General features: G+C 40.9%; 1 protein-coding gene across 3 annotated transcripts in view; it reads right to left on the reverse strand.

Annotated features, from left to right (window-relative positions):
* LOC119743169 overlaps positions 1-17,263 on the reverse strand; it is a 39,381-nt gene that overhangs the window by 21,488 nt on the left and 630 nt on the right. For 2 of the 3 annotated variants that reach the window (XM_038219540.1, XM_038219537.1), the window contains exon 2: positions 1,886-3,276. In XM_038219540.1, the coding sequence (XP_038075468.1) occupies positions 1,886-3,261 (1,376 nt within the window). In that variant the 5' untranslated portion in view covers positions 3,262-3,276. Of the gene's footprint in view, positions 1-1,885; positions 3,277-6,586; positions 6,804-17,263 lie in introns of those variants that run through there. The other variant, XM_038219538.1, reaches the window with a different exon arrangement.

The raw sequence follows: 17,263 nt of genomic DNA on the forward strand, positions 1-17,263 counted from the left end.
TGAAGACGATTGGACCGCTGGGACATCCTTCTGTTATGGGCGCTAGTGCCATCGAGGGGTTCAACTGAGAGGAGGAAACTGTTTCTTGATTTGAGTCTCTTTTTGGCTGGTTTATGGAAGAGAGGACAGAGAGGGTCTTTTTCGTGTTTGTTTTTCTCCATCTGTGATGAGACCATGTACCACTCGTCTGATGTGTGGGGGAGCGATACCACACAACAAGTATATCTACTCTTGTTGGTCTTAGACATCCGGAGGTAGCTCTACAGGCAGTCAAGACTGGGTCAAGACTGGGTTAATCTTTGCAGCATGGGACGACCTACTCCAGACAGGGGACGCGTACTCAGCAGTAGAGAAAGATAGAGCAAGGAGCTGTAGTACGAATAGTTCTGGCATCTGTTCTCATTGGTGTTAGCCAGTTTCTTCAGAATGCTATTCCTGGCTCCAACTTTTGCCTTTGTCTTGGCAATGTGGTCCTTGTAGGTGAGGGAACGAGCTAGTGTGACACCTAGATCGGCTTATGGGTGTGTGTCAGCCATTTCCCATACCATCTGACCCTCAGTTGTCGATGGGCATCTCTATTCTTAAGATGGAAGACACTTATTATTTTTTTTTCAGCATTAGCCTGAAGATGATTGGCTGCGTAGTAAGGAGTTACGCCTGCGCAAGAGCATCAATTAGTGACTTTTCAACCTCTTCGAACGATGCCTGCACTAGAAAAGAGGATGTCGTGGGTTCGAGTCCCACCCGAGTAATTTTTTTCCAACTTTCACTCGGGCGGTAACAAACTGAGTATACAGTGTTTACACGTCGGTGAAGGGTCAAAACAAGATATTGATTTACATCACCCCGACGCAAAATTCCATCTTATGAAAAGTTTAATTGCTGGACCCGCTGCTACATGTACATCAGATTCGAACCAGCCAACCAACCCCGCAAGCTCGGAGACGTATGCACTAGAAAGCACGAGGTCGTGGGTTCAAGTTCCACCTGAGTGATCTTTCTCAACTTTCACTCGGGCGGTAAACACACTTAGAATATTTCTACGTCGGTGGAGGGGAAACCTGATATTGATTTACATCAGCCCGACGCAGCGTTACATTTACATTACAGCGTTCATTGCCTATTTCAAATTGTTTTCCACAAAATATCTAGGCTTTTGTTCACGTAAGATGTTTTCAAATCTTAAAGGGAATGTACATCATTGGCTTTTGCTGTAATTTTCAGGAGTTTTGAGGAGTTTCTATAATAGATCAAATATTGTTACACTGGCATGTTTCAAGTTTTGTGTTCGAAAATGCTGAAAAAACCAAGAAAAACAAAAATGGTCAAGTAGTCTGGTTCCCTGACTCAACTAAAGATAAAATGGATCAATGCATAGATGCCGGAAAATTGTAAGGTAAGGGAACCAGTCTAGCTGGCCTGCACCCGTTCATGAACATATAGCCAATAGCAAACAAAATTTGGACTGAAAAAAAAGGTAAATTTTGAGCGGTACTAACTATTTTCAACGGTGGTCGGCCGACCACTGTTGAAAATGTATACAAAAATACCATTTTCTTGAAAATGACTTCACACCAGGTGCCATAATGTTACAGGATGCTTTAGACTGTCGTTTACCAACATCCTAGTAAGGTATTTCGTAAAAACTTGATAGTTTCATTTTTCGTTGTTTGCAAATGTTGTATTTTCCCTTTAACTTTAAATATTCTTTTCCACTTACAACTTTTTAAATTCTTGAAACAATACAAACTTTACGACCCGACCCAGCTAGCGGGTGCCGCACTTCGCGTGGCATCCCGCTATAGTATGCATAAAAACGTACATTAGTTCAGTTAAAATACTGAATCTCTCCTTTTAAAGCAGCATTTAAAGGACATAATCTTACCTTCCGCCTTCCTCAGTACCGATGAACACCACTAACACTTTGCCAGCCAAGGCAGTCAGCCCATATCCCTCGTCGTAGATTTCCACAAAGTCTCCATCGGTCGAACCCGATGTGCCGATGTGGACTTCGTTGATTCTGACGGCATTGGGTGGTGTTTCGAGGATGGTGCGATTACCGATACTGCACATTCGATTGATAGCACCTGGACTTATTGGTGCCCTGCCAAATGCTGAAACGTTACGAGTTGAACAACAGTAGCAGCGACTAATAGAGTAATCCTGATCATCCGTCGAGTCCTGATCAACAACGGTATCCTGTCCTGGTGTCAATACGTCTAGCAATGCGTGGTCAACGGTACCCCCGTCAAGCTGATACACGATTGCGTCGATCAGGTGGTAATCTGTAATTGGTTTGCCCTGTGCAAAACGCTTTGGTGCTCCTAAATGCAGTGCAATACCCGTCGCTTTTCTCGGAATGAACACTTTCGGTCTATTAAGCGTTGGGCTGGTAACATCTCCGAAGTTAGTATCATTGGCGGTGACAACCAGAAAGCCATTTTCGTCGGTCACGTAACCAGTGAGATCCACAGATACATGGACGCTGTCTCCAAGACGGTTTCCAGCGTACGCGACTAACATAATACCATCAGTGGTCTGGAACCCCAGTCCACCGTCAAAGATCTCGATAAACTGGGCCCCAGACTCACTAGTGGTCGGATTCAGCTCGTTGAGAACAAGCGACGGCAGAACACAGTCGTTGTCGCTGCCTGGGGTCAGGTTTCCTGTACGAAACGACGAATGCATGACTTGCCTCCACCCTCTGCAACGACCGAGAGAAGTGTCTTGATTACCAATGGAAGGTCCGCTCTTCTGAAGGGGATATTGGCCCTGGGACAACACACTCACCAACCTGCTGTCTTGTGGATTTGTGGAGTTGCCGTACACCACCGCATCAACCAAATCCACATCCGTTACTGCTGATCCAGCCTGTATAATTCTCCCACCGGACTGGTCATACAACGCTATTGCATTTAAACCGGCCGATAGCAGGACTGTTGAGGAATTAACATCGGCACTGGGTAACGGGGGCCCAAACGATATGAGGCAGTATCCCGTCTGACTAGTCTGGATGCTGTCAAGCACCAGAGGTTGGCTGTAAACAGCTTCAGAAGCTCCAGAGTAAAGGACCAATGCCAGGCCATCCAGTAGCGTACTGCCAACTCCGCCATCGTACAGCTCGACGTACTGTGACGGGCCTTGTACTTGGAATTCATTGATGACGATGCCTTCGATTCCAATGACAACATCAGGCCAGAAAGCTGTGCTTGCACCAACCACTATCACCCACAGGCGTACGTAACCGTGCAAACTTTCCATCGTCGCAACTCAGACCTGTCGTTAAGATACAAGAAATGGAAGACTGTGGACACGAGACAAAACCTTAGAGGAAGAGTCAGAATGACTAAGAATGTAAACGCGAATTTGTGAAGTCATGGCAGGTATTCGTAAAACGTTCAATAGCAGGGCGAGAGAGTGTGCGACTGAAATATGAATTAGGCCTACGTGATATTCTTGAAAAGGCCTATACTGCAAACAAATTCCCATTGTGGGATGCACGGGTTGCAGATGTGGTCTGACCTAAATAAAAATGGTCGCCTATAAGGCCCCCCCCCCCAAAAAAAAGTCTCCGGTTTCTGGTATGGAGCTTGCCCCAAAAGTGGTGCGGCGACGCGGCTTTTTTTTTTTTTTTACCTTTTTTTTTTTTTTTTGGCTTCAAATGTCGGCTGATGACTGCAAATGGTGCCCGACTAAACTTAGTGCAAATATATGGGAGTCCAGAGAGGCCACATAAAGCTTATTCTCGATCATAACCCCATCTAAAAACACGTTAAAATTGTGCAGCAGCAGAATTCCAGTCAAACCAGTGAGTTTGGCGGTTTTGAGACATCATCTTTTATTGAAAAAAAAACGTTTTCATTTTGCCGACGCGCATGGCTACGGCGACGCGCGCGCATACCAGAAACCGGAGACTTTTTTTTTTGGCCTAATGGAACCAAGACTAGTGGCTTAGGCCAACAACAAAAAAGTCTCCGGTTTCTGGTATGCGCGCGCGTCGGCAAAATGAAAACGTTTTTTTTTCAATGAAAGATGATGTCTCAAAACCGCCAAACTCACTGGTTTGACTGGAATCCTGCTGCTGCACAATTTTAACGTGTTTTTAGATTGGGTTATGGTCGAAAGTAAGCTTTATGTGGCCTCTCTGGACTCCACTAAGTTTAGTTGGGCACCATTTGCAGTCATCAGCCGACATTTGAAGCAAAAAATCAGGTAAAAAAAAAAAAGCCGCGTCGCCGCACCACTTTTTGGGCAAGCTCCATACCAGAAACCGGAGACTTTTTGTTTTGGCCTGAGCAAGGTTTTTTTTTTTAGGGGGGGGGGGTCGGGAAAAGGGCACTCGCACATTCATGCTGGAATGCAGACATATTTTTTGCAGGGCGGCACAAATGCCGACGTTCGCACGAAATTTCAAAAGGGCACTCGTAAAAGGCAGCTGGTACAAACTGGCATACGCCGCAAAGTTGCAGACTATGCTTACCAGGGCCACTGAGTTTTTTGTTACGTTTCACAATGGATGAACCTCCATAGTTTCACAATAAAAGCTTTCAAAATAATATAAAATTTATCAAAGGTTGATGAATGAGTCTGTCCAGCCGTCTGCAACATCTATTACAGTCACTTCACTTGCTGCTGCCGACGTTGACGCAGCTCTAAAACTGCGCGATTTAAAAATCGAAAATGATTAAATTGCTACAAACTGACTAGATTGATCTGAAATATACAAATAAAAAAAGTAGATGGCCTGATTGTTTCACTGTCATTTGCCTCTGAACAGGGTCTGATTAATACCGAAACACCAGGCCCTCTAAAAAAATATTGGAAACATCAACACCACCTTCACTTAAACACTGTATTAAATCTTTTTATAGTGGATGTCAGTTTAAGATATTTTAAAAGTGTGTATGAGACAGACAGACAGTTGTTTTCAGGTGGATAAACTGACAACCCAACAAAAAGTTGTGGTTTCCCTTTTCGTGAGGTTTTAACCAATTCACCTGCTGGTCTACAAACCAGCTGAATCAGTTGCAATCTTTTAATTTTCCCACTTTGATCATTTTTCCTGAATTTTAGATGTTATGTTAATTAGTTAAAAAGTTATATATTTTTTCATAGGTAAATGCATTATGTTGGTACAACGTCTTTAAGGTAGAGTATATCATTTGCAGCTATCCAAAAAGTAATTGACGAAATCATTGTTGCCTGCACAGGCCAACTTGGTTTAAAATAATAATGGCACTAAACTCCCTGTGAAATTATTCTTTCTGGCATACTGTCATTTTCAAGAAAACAATAAAAGAGGGCATTTCCAAAGACTTCCTTTTTTTTTTGAAATTTCCGAAAGCACTTTGGCAAAGCCGTGAATGGATGTGCGCAAGCGTTGATACGACGAACCGTGCGCGCGCGGTTGCTATATTACGTCGGTTCAGTGCATGACATGGCGCATATAGGTGCAATCCGCTGAATGAGAACGTGTCCCGGTGTCACATGAAAATCCGACTCCTATGAAAATCGGACCCCTTTTTCCTTTTTATTGGTTAATCCCTCGCAAGTGACAGGTCACTCTCCCCAAACGATCCTAAAAATAGCATAGTATCGTACTCACGCGTGCGCACTACTACCAATGAGTCCACATTTCATGGAGTCGGATATTCACGCTACACCGGACGCTGATTTATGGCGCAATATTATTGACCTATCGCGGTAGAATCGCCTTAGAATCGCGTCAACGCAGCTTGTGAAATATTGTCCAGTTGCATGATCTATCATAGATATAGAATAAAAAGTTTTATATAACACTCAAGTAAATCCTTGGCATTTGATTGGAGGATTGCAGGTCACGCGGCGTTCATTAATCGAACCATTGCACGGCCGTGCATTTTTGGTTCCATTAACCGTCCATTTTCGTCCCATTCCTTTGATTTATTGCACGCCGCGCGCACGCTATAGACGCGCAACGGCAGGGCGCTACGATCTTTGCGCTAATTAGACCGTATCATGCGTAATTATAGCAGTACAAAACCTGCCTTTGAAGTTGCTAGCATTGAACAAGTTGAAAAAGGTAGTGGATTATGACAATTTTGAGAGTTTGTTTGTTCTTAAAGTTGTATCCTCCAATCAAATGACAAAGATCTACTTGGATGTTACGTAAAACAAATAATGAATGGTTTGCATTCGTGCAATGGTGAGAATATTTTCATTCGTTGAAAGAAGGAACATTCAATCTTTGAACTCATGAAAATATTCTCACCATTGCACCCATAAACACTAATTATTTGTATACTATATCTATGCATGATATATGAATGGATGCGGAACGCGCAAAATTTGAGACAAACAAAATTTAGTGTACAAAAATTCCATAGGGTTGTCCAAGGGGTTAGGCAAACTCGCAAATGGCGATAGGTCAATTCAAAACATGACCCGGCAACTTTTAAATTGGAATCAAGATCCTAGAATATCGCTTTCTCTGAGCTAAAACTTGATCAGGTTAGTTGTTAAGCTCCCTGTTTATTTTTAGGTTTTGAGCACTTTAGTTGCTTGAAACGAAAACAAAAATGCACAAATTACAAATGATATACTTTACCTTTTAAGTAGGCCTATAGCAAACACAGGGCGACCAATACACGCTCATGAGAAAGGCTTCTGACAATTGTGGTTGCATAAAAGTGAGTCGATGCCGTTATGCCTCACAAGGCCACACATTGGTTGACTTCCATGAATAATACATTTGGCAATGATTTTTTTTAGCTGGATTGGAAGTTTTCTCCATGAATTTTCAACACGAATGTTTCAGTTGAACGAAGAAAATCTGTATTTTTTTCAAACTATTTTTGGCGTCTTTGATCTTCTGAAAACAACATCGTTTGGGTTTCCATTTTCGTCTAAGATCCGACTAAACGATTGTCGGTCCGGAAGCAGTTGGAAGTCGTAAATTAGTTATTCCATAATTACTCAGATTTTTTTTTTTAAATATCTTCTGTGAGGCTACAGCAATTTAGATTAGTATTAGGTATTTTATGACCGATATGTAATTTACAATTGTGAACAACCATTATCCTCATTTTATTTGATTTAGAATATGTATTTCAGTGTCGTTAATTCTTCAAATGGCAGAAAGAAATGACCTTTACCTGTCATTATTTTAATTGCGTGTGCATACATCCTGGAATCATTTTGTATAGGATGTTTATCGCGTTGTCTCTTGCGAAATAATTCATGAAGCGAATGAAAAAAAAAACAACATACCAATAGGAGGTGTATAGTAAACTGTAACTCGTGACAGAGTCTAAACCATTTCCAAAACCTAAATACTTCGAGTTTCAATATACATATTGTATTGTTTTCTTCTTAAGTTTTTAAGAAGAAATAAATGTTATATCGTGTCTGATATACTGTAATTGAATTGATATAGAACGGCACGTCCAGTCTATAAAAAACGATTTCATATTATTCACTGCGTTGCATATAATTACCTCATATACACCGCGGTGTATATAATTGCGCCTGCGTGAGGGATGCGTGCAGGGCCGCGGCCCGAGAGGAGAGCCTCGCACCAGAGAACTGCAACCTCATTATCTCATGTCGAGCAGGAAAGCTCACAGCTAAGGTTACACTGCAGTGAATTCATTCATTTCGAAGAAATGAAGTTTAAAACCATAACCTTTTTGACTTAATACTGTAACGATATAACAAAACAATATTGTGGACTGCTGTGATGTGGGATACGTCGTTTTAATAGCCCTCTGGCGTATAAACTGTGCACCCCTCGGGCATTAAAAAAGCCATATCGGTACATGCTGTTGCCCCGGGCGTTAAAAACGCCATGCATTAGAATATCTGTAGCATTACAAAGGAGCAGTTATGGGTGCAACCCTGTATTAAATTCCCATAGACACTAGTGCTAAATGATCATAATTCAAAATTGTTTTAAAAATACTCGGAACTCTCACAGGTATTTAAGCTGTACAGACAAATGATGATCAACTTGGCATCTTTCATTTTCTTTTCATTTGTTGGTGGGTTGACCATTGACTTTTCCAGATATTCTCACCCAAAGAAGACGACCCCTATTTTTCCCAAAGCGGAAAAGTAGACATCTTGAAAAACGATCCCCCTACAACATGGCAAGATAGCGCCACTTTCGAGCCCAAATTAATGCATCCAAAATCAGTGCAGTGTTGTAGTCGAGGCCACAACCTCCGAGGCCAAGGCCGAGTCCGAGTCATGGGTCTTCGAGGCCGAGGCCAAGGCCGAGTCACAGCCTTCAAGGCCGAGGCCAAGGCCAAGGCCACAGTGTCCGAGGCCGAGGCCGAGGCCGAGGCCGGTTATATTATGTACACACATGTAAAAAAAAACACACACAAGTTTACACGAAGGTGATGGTTAAAATGATTTTATTATACAAGAAAGCAAGAGTGAAATCTGGCTGTTTTGGCTTACTGGCTTATCATGATGCATCTTACAGTCCTCAAAGTACATGTTCATTGCATTTTAGGAACATTAGGGTCTCCAGCATCTGTGGGGTTAGCCTTGCCCGATGGGGTCTCATTATTAGCCCCCCTCTGCTAAAAATGCGCTCTACTGGAGCACTGCTGGCTGGCACACACAGAATGTTCTTGGCAAGAGCATGCAGTGATGGGTACTTATTTTTTCCTTCACCACTGTCCTGCCAAAACGTAACAGCATCCAGTCCATGTCGCTCTTCATCCCGAATGTATTTCTCGAGCTGAATTCTCACACTGTCCTTCTCCCCACTCTTTGTGCGACTCCTGATTGTCTTGTATTTGGCCAACAAACGGGGCACCTTTGCAGGGATGTCTTCCTCCTCACTACTGGTGTGGCTGAGGGATGCAGCTTCTTCTGCATTGGATACAAACCTCTCTGCCTCAGTTATGACCATCTCTTTAATATAAAAAAGAATACATCAATCAAGAAAAATATATTGAACAAGTTTATTGAAATGGCACATGAAATAAGATTTTAAAGACTTGAAACGACCCTGTACTCAAACTGACAAAAAAATCTCCTTTTCACTGCCTAATTTGGGGTGGTTTTTTTAACCCTTTTCTGAATGTTGTGTTTATATGCAAATTGAGTTTGGCATATCTAGACTGTAATGTCATCCAAGGCAAAACTGCAACATCATAGCAGGTTTGTGAACAAAAAAACATTACAGATTTTTCTCGTTTTTCTGTAAATGATAACTCCAGTAATATTTTTGTGTCGTCTAATATTAATGAGTGTTTAAACTTGTCAGTACATATTTTGAGGGATCACTTTTTTCATTAGCAAAATTAGTGTTTTTGACATTATACATTTTTAATGCTGTTGTTATGATATTCTTTTCCCCATTTGAGTCCATACAACAGTGCCACAATGTGTTCAGTTTAAGATTAGTTATTTTTGAGAATTGAATTGGTACATTAAATCTTTTGAACAAAAAATCTCCTTCCATTACTGTTTTTAACCGTCCTCAAACATGGATATTTGAAATTAAATTTACTGGAAAAGTTTTGAACTTATTGGATCTCCGCTCAAACTTTGCTCTTTTGCTCTTGATCACAAACTCAACATACCTTTCAGAGTATCCTTCAGCTTGTTTTTGGCATTTTCTGGGCTCCCGGTGAACACCACATCCGCATCTACCCAGTGCAGCATGTACTGAGGATCCAAGACAGCACCTACAAGATAAATCTTTTCAATGAATGGCTCTTGATGACTCCCGCTGCCTGGTTCGGTGTCCATGCCACAGTTGATGAAGATCCCTCTAAATCGCTTCTGCAACGATTTGTGGAGAGCTGTGACAAGTGTCTTACAGACCCTTGCATCATCCTTCCACTTGCTGAGATGGCTGTTGATGTCAAGGACAACAGGAACCACTTGGGTTATTGTGGCGCTTTTATCCCCTGTAAAACAAAAACAAAATGAACACAAATAACTGATTTTGACCTTATTTATATCAATTAAATGGCTGAGAGACTATGCTTAATTTACAAAATGTATATTTATTGGATGATTCTTAAGTGTTTTTGCCACGAAACTTACCCTGCGTTAAGTTGGTTGCTTCAGCAAACGGCTCCAGGATTTTACACAGCTCAGTAACTTGCCCCAACTCATTACGTGTCAGTAGAGCATTTGAAAACTCTGGTGGTTCGCACACCTCAGCCAATGCCTTGCAGTCCATTCCTTCTATTCTCAAGAGTGAGCGAAGTTGGTGGTATTGTGAGTTCCAGCGAGTAGCCACTGCTGCAGGTATGGTACGACCAACCCCAAACTTATTTTCAAACCTAAAAATAAGACGGACATTTTAAATTCCAACCATTCATTAACTAACTATACACAGGACAATGGGAGAATTTGGATCAAGAACTCTGAAAACTTTAATACTCACCTTTCTTTGAAAATGTTACTCTTGTGTAAGAGAGTGGAGATCTTTGTGACCTTGGCAATCGCTCGGCTGACACACTTCATGTCTTTCAACCCATCATTGACAACAAGTTGAAGAGTATGGGCAAAGCAAGGTATCCTCTGCTTGGAGCTCAGTCTTAGTACGGAGTCAACATGAGCATCATCCTCATCGTCCAGCTCCTCCCAAACTGTCTCATCCTCAACTTCCTCGACCTCTTCTTCATCCACAGATGCCTCTTCATTGTCCTCTGTTGGAAACTTCACTTTGAACGCCTTTTTCATATTTGCTGCGTTGTCCGTGACGATGAAGTCTACCTGAAACAGCAAAATAATATTATAACAAAAAAATCAATGCTTCAGCTGATGCATTTATCTCTTTTGACAGCCGAAACCATAACAAAACAGCCTTAACCAACCTTTGCTCCTATATTGTAGTCTTCAACAATGCTGTCAAAGGCTTGAGCGATTCTTTCCCCTGTGTGCCTCCCACGGAAGTGCTGGCAGACCAGAAGAACAGATAACAACCCATAGCTCCTAGTTTTGGGGTTTGTTCCCATGGTGTGTGCTGTTACACCCAAGTAGCTGTGCATGGTCCTATCAGTCCAGATGTCAGTTGTCAGAGAGATACTGTTGTGTTGGGATAGCAAGTCCATGACTTTCTTGTTACCTTCAGCTCTCAACTGGGGAAGTGCCTTACTTGTCAACGTTGATCTGGCCATGGGCTGATACCTATTACCAATAAAAATATATCAAAACTTAAAAAAAAAAACCTTTTAATGATACATTGCAACATGCCTATGACATTCTATGATACAGTGATCAGCACAGTATAATCAATGCTCCTTAAGTTATTTCAGTTCCAATTGTTATTATAGTACAATTGTGTGTTATGTGTACTTTTATTATCACTGCAGACTGTATCACTGCATAAAAAAGTTTATTTTATTATTATTATTTTTTTTTTTAACAGTTTTTAATCATTCTGTAGTCCAGTTTCTGAATTGTTTTTCTTGGATTTTAGTATGATTTTTTTTCTGTAGCTTTAAATACATGTTTAAATTTTTATGTAAATACATGTTTATATTTTGATGCTAAAATGTAAGGTGCTATTTAGTTGTATTATAATTAGGCGAGCCAAAATCAAAGACTGAACAAAACAAAACAAAAAGGACATTTCAAGTACCTTGGATCCAAAACTTGCAAAAGGCTCCTGAAATGTTTGTCCTCAACAATGGACAGTGGAAGGCTGGATCCTACTATGAACTTCACTATTTCTGCGGAGATCAGCTTCTGCCGTTGACTAGTCTGCTTGTACTTCATTGGCACAGCCTCTCCATCAGTTGAAGATCCAGCAGTGGGATGAAAAAATCCCTTGAGATCCTGCTGAGAGCTGTTGATTGTTGTTTTTCCCTTCAAATATTCCTCCCACCTGAAGAATGAAAAAAAAAAAAAAAATTCAAGTTGAAATGTTAGGCTTATCTCCTATCAATAACACTCTGACTTTGAAGCCCTACAAATGCAAACCAAGGCTTTCATTTTACCACTTAAAACTAGCAGCTGAACCATTGCACCATAATAAATTAATTAAATGTTTGCCTTTTAAACTTTATTTGAACAGCACAACTGAAGAAAAAGAAGCATTTAAAACGAATGAACCTGCCATAGAAGTCACATGTAATTTTCTTTTACTCCCTCCCCCCCCAAAAAAAAAGTAAGAAAAAGACAAAACAACAATCACCTTACCAGAATTTCTTTAAGTAGCCTAATTAATAATAGAAAATATTCAAAGTGTTTTTGTAATTGTATGGGGACAAATATTTTATCCTGAAATTATGATACTCAAAAACTTTGGTGAACATGACAGAAAAACGACCAACACACTGACACTGACACACCGACCATGCTACACTGCTGCACGTGTAAAGTTACCGTGCACGGCGGCAATGTTGGCCGGCTACCGTGCGTACACGCCAGAGGCAGCAATTCGGAAAATCACGTTGTCGCTGTGCCATTTTCTGACGCGCACTCAGCGGCAAACGTGTCAACAACGTCGATCTCAACTCCGACTTTTCTAACGTATTTCAGATCAAACAAATTTTAAAATGACAGCTAGGATTAGGCAAAAACAAGGAGACAAAACAACAAGACAACCTGTGATTGTGAACGTAAAGTACACACTTACTTTGCTTTGTGAACACGTTGAAGGTGCCTTGTAAAATTTGATGTTGTGCCACAGAACTCGCTGAGTTTTGGAGCCTTTCCCTTGCAAAACTTGCAGGAGGCTCTATGTTTCCTTTTCCCCTTTTCTTCATATTCTTCGTGGTCGACAAACCCGAAATGGATGATCCGGGAATTTGAAGACATTTTGAACGATTCTCAATGTTTTGTTAGCAAAGCGACTAATCAGAGTGACTAAAAGTGTAAGTACTTCACACGTCATGCACGTGCGAATGTACATGTACGCGCACGCGCACACATCCACAGTACAGCGAAGGTTCCCTGTATCCATTGCCATTAACACACGTTCAGGCACACCGTGGAGGGGAAACCAGTCCAAAGCGGGAGTTAGACTGGTTCTATGGCAAGAAGATGATGCAGTGAGTATGTGCGATGCATGGTGCAATGAAACAGCAGTGACGGTCTATGGGTACGGCATGGTGGACCAGAAGCCAGTCTAGCAAGGAGTAGACTCGCCGGTTCGCCGAGGACTAAAAGACTCATAAGTGACGCACGCAATGGTGTACATGTACATGTATGTACATTACATAGTACGACTGTAGGCCGGCGGGCCGTGATGGGAGGCACTTCAACTTTTCCAGTTCATTCATTCGTGCGTGCGTGCTGCACGTATTTTTCATTTAGTTTAACACGGAGGGGAAATACAAAGGGAACCCATTACTGCAGCTTTTCGGAAGTTTTAATATGGTAATAAAATATAAAATAATTTGAAACCGAAAACGCATTTGAATTGGTGGAAATTGGGCGGCCTCGAGCCGGCCTCGACCAGTTTCACGAGGCCGGAAAGCCCCGAGGCCAAGGCCGAGGCCGAGGCATCAACGTCCCAAGGCCAAGGCCGAGGCCAAGGCCTCAAAAATCGGCCTCGAGGCCGGCCTCGAGGCCGAGGCCGGCCTCGAGACCTCCAACACTGTCCAAAATGCTCAGAATTGGAAGCCCCAAGTTCGGGCCAGAGGTTGATTGCAATATCTCTTCAATTCCCCAATTTAATGGCTCTCAGAACTCTCTAATATAGAATATTTTCAGGGTATAACTAGGGGTGGGTATTAGCCCATACTTTTTTAGCTGCCCCCCTCAAAATATGTAGTGATTCATGAGAATCAAGGGAAAAATACTTAAAAAAATTATTTGAGACCGTTAACCCCCTGTACATGGCCCTCAAAGTGTCATTTGAAAATATGGTATAGTACCCCGTCTCCTTGTACACAAAATATATATGTAACCTTTTTCGGCTCCAGTCTATATTCTTCCACACTGGTCTAGCCTAGAAATAACTTAGTAAAACAGAGGAAATAAAGAAACTTCCCTTATTTTTTGTTTAGTTAATCCTTTTGTTTCACATCTGCAGTGTATTTCATGTATGTCATTACTACTTTAACCATATTGCCATTACAAATTCTGACTTTTAAAAAGTTAAAATCTTAGGTTTAAAACACATGCCCATGCAGGTTTGTATGTGGAATGCAGTTATAAGTAGGTCTACTTATTTTTGTTATGCCTGAAAACAAGATGTTTTCATCACATACCAAAACAATAATTACAAACACAAAAGTTGAAAAACATGTTCCTGAAATTAAATGGGCCTTTGAAAATTGCCAAAAGGTAAGGACGGCACTTTTAATTGTTTGCGATTTGTTGAATTTTCCCGTTTTTCCCAGCTTGCACATAACTTGGCTAGTATTAGTCCAAATGTTAAACAAGTTCACATGCTGATTTGAAAGGGAAAAGTAGATAATATTATATTCTATTCACTCAAAAGTCATTGCAGAGGGTATGATTAAGAGCTCATGATTCAGAGGTCAGTGATTCATGCTGAATGCATTTGAATACTTGAAGAGATGTCCATGGATCTGTTGAAAATAATCCATCGAGTGAGTCTGCTTTGGAGGTTATATTGTCCAAATATAGCATCAGATTTGCCTAGTCTAGGGCCTATAGCCTTCCACACATCCACCAACCTGGTCTGATTATGTGAATGGTCCTCCCATGCCTTCTAGTTTATCTTCGAGTTCATCCTGTGCAGAATTCCACTGCACATTACTTCTGGTATAGAGTAAAATTATTACACCTGAGTATTCTCGGAAGGAACCTGGCTATCTTCACTCGACACGATCAATAGTTAAAGCTTTGACCATGTTGACTTGGGCTGATGAAACACTAAATATAATTAATGCAAGGTACCTATCTGACCATCTCACTACAAATAAGAAACAAAATATCCATGAAGTTTCCTGCAAGGCAGATTTCAACATTGGTAAAGTAATAAGTGGAGGTCACAAATTGTAAACTTTAACAATCACGACAATGCAACTTAATCACCCTGTACCGAGTGGTGATATCACAATAAAAAAGGAGGTGTTCAAGTTATTATTGATAATCTCCAGATAAACAGTGTTTCACAAAGAAAAGGTCCATCAGTCATACGAATGTACTTGTATACAAGTTTCAAATTAGGAGGGTATAGTCCTATGCTCAGGGAAAGTGAGTGGGTAAAAAACAGTCACCCAACTTATGGACCAAATAACAACTTTTCCACAGTCAGTGCAAGAATAGGCCAGTAAAAAGTAACTTTACATAAGGTAGCATGTTTGAGTAATCATTGAACTGCAAAATCTATTGCTTTTATTGACTTGAAACCGTCGACTTTGTCCACAAAATATGAACAGCTGATCTCCTGTATGGCACAAATGGTTTTTAATATTTATAGTCTGGTACCTTACAATTTGCCTTTCTTAAGTACATTATAAGTCAGGGAACATGTCAGTTCAACTAGCCATAGAGGGCACTCTTCGCCAAAATCCTTTTGGCGGCATGTACAGGGTGGTTAAACTTTTCACATTTTGTTTTTAATGTTTAATTCTTGTTTCTAGTAGGCTACTACATATATTGAATATAATACAAATATTGAAGGGGGCAGAATATCAAAAAGTGGAAAAAAGTGAAATAATACCCACCCCCCAGTGTAACCTTTATTCAAGAGCTCGGCGGATGGATTTAGGTCTATTTACTGGTGTGCACCTTTATAGCCGGTTAGGGGCCTAGCGCCTTTAATGACCTGACCCGAAGGTGAGGCCGTCATTTTTGGCAACTAGGACTCTGATGGGTTTGAAACTACACGTTGATATTCTGCTCTCACGTTTTCCCATTTTATACCGGGATAGACTATACACACAAACACTCATGTTCTGTAGTTCTCATTTTATATTTGCTTGGAATGCTGCCTCGTGATATAGGGTTCGTGACCCAGCTTCTGGTCACGTGTTGTGTCCTTTGGCAAGCCACCTTATCTCTCTCCACCAAGGAGTATAAATGGATAACGAATTTGTGTAAAAAAAATCAGCGATTTGAGCCCAGTAACCCCATGATGACCTTTGACCCCTGTTTGGTCATGTGACTGGGCTGTACTGATACTTTTGACAAAGTTTGGTTGAAATCGGTCATAATATGTTCGAGCAATAGACAATGTCAACGTTTGTTACGAACCAACGGAGAGACATGGTGGGTTGTTGAGCTGCTATCCCGCAGCCAAAACTATAACTTTTTAACTATTTAGTACAACACCTACAATTTAGTTTAAATGATTGAGATGGGAAAATTAAAGATTGCAACCGATTCAGCTGGTTTGTAGACCAGTTGTTGAATTGGTTAACACCTCAAGAATAGCGAAACCACAACCGTTCGTTGTGTTGTAAGTTTGTCCTCATGACAAAACTGTATGTCTCATTATACACCTTTATTTACAATATCTGAAACGTTGTATAAACCCAGATTTTCTGAACTACACAGCTCTCTATATAAAGAAGATAGGCACCTTACTTAGATAGTAAAAGCAGTGTTTAACTGAAACTGATGTTGAAGTTACCATATTTAATCGATTTTTGTAGGGCCTGATGGCTTTTTTTCATTGGCAAATGACCATGGAACGTAGTCAGGCAATCCCTGCTCTATGCCTATAACACACTCAAACTATTTTTGTACCAAGTCCGTGTTGAGGAAGAATAAGTAAAACCTTACAAGTTTTACAGAAGGGAATGATACAATTCTTCAATTCTACAACCTCTAACTATTTTTGTTGAGATTGTGCCAAGCAAGTAGTAGATATATTTGGTCGCTTACTGGCAGGAATGGCATTGGTTTTCTTTGATTCTGTGGCATACCTGACCGACCGACAAATGCCTTTCCTTAATCTCTCAATGGTGTCTCCGTGTGCTTCTATAAGCTTTTATTGTGAAACTTGAACAGAATGCCGCCCGTGTGTAGGTTTATATATTGTTGGTTGGTGACTATCATTATGAGAACTCAAGGATAAATGGGTGTTTGTGGTTATTTAGTCTGTCCTCGGTATGAAGAAATGGGGGGCCTTGAGTAAATATGGACGTTTGGTTTAAAACCATGTAACTAGGGTCCTAATCGGCGCCGATAATGGCCCTCGTTTTTAACTGCTCCTTCGAACATGTTCTTATGTTAAGTCCTCATTTAACACACAAATAAACAATACAACAAAATATTGTGCATTGAAACTCATAGCAAGGAATTAAACTCAATAGTCACAAACACAGAGTGATTGGGCACACAACTATTTCAATTGACATTGCCCATTTAGTTGTGAAAATTTTTG

Source organism: Patiria miniata, unplaced genomic scaffold (genome assembly GCF_015706575.1).
Source record: "Patiria miniata isolate m_02_andy unplaced genomic scaffold, ASM1570657v1 HiC_scaffold_6, whole genome shotgun sequence".
NCBI classification, from domain to species: Eukaryota; Metazoa; Echinodermata; class Asteroidea; order Valvatida; family Asterinidae; genus Patiria; species Patiria miniata.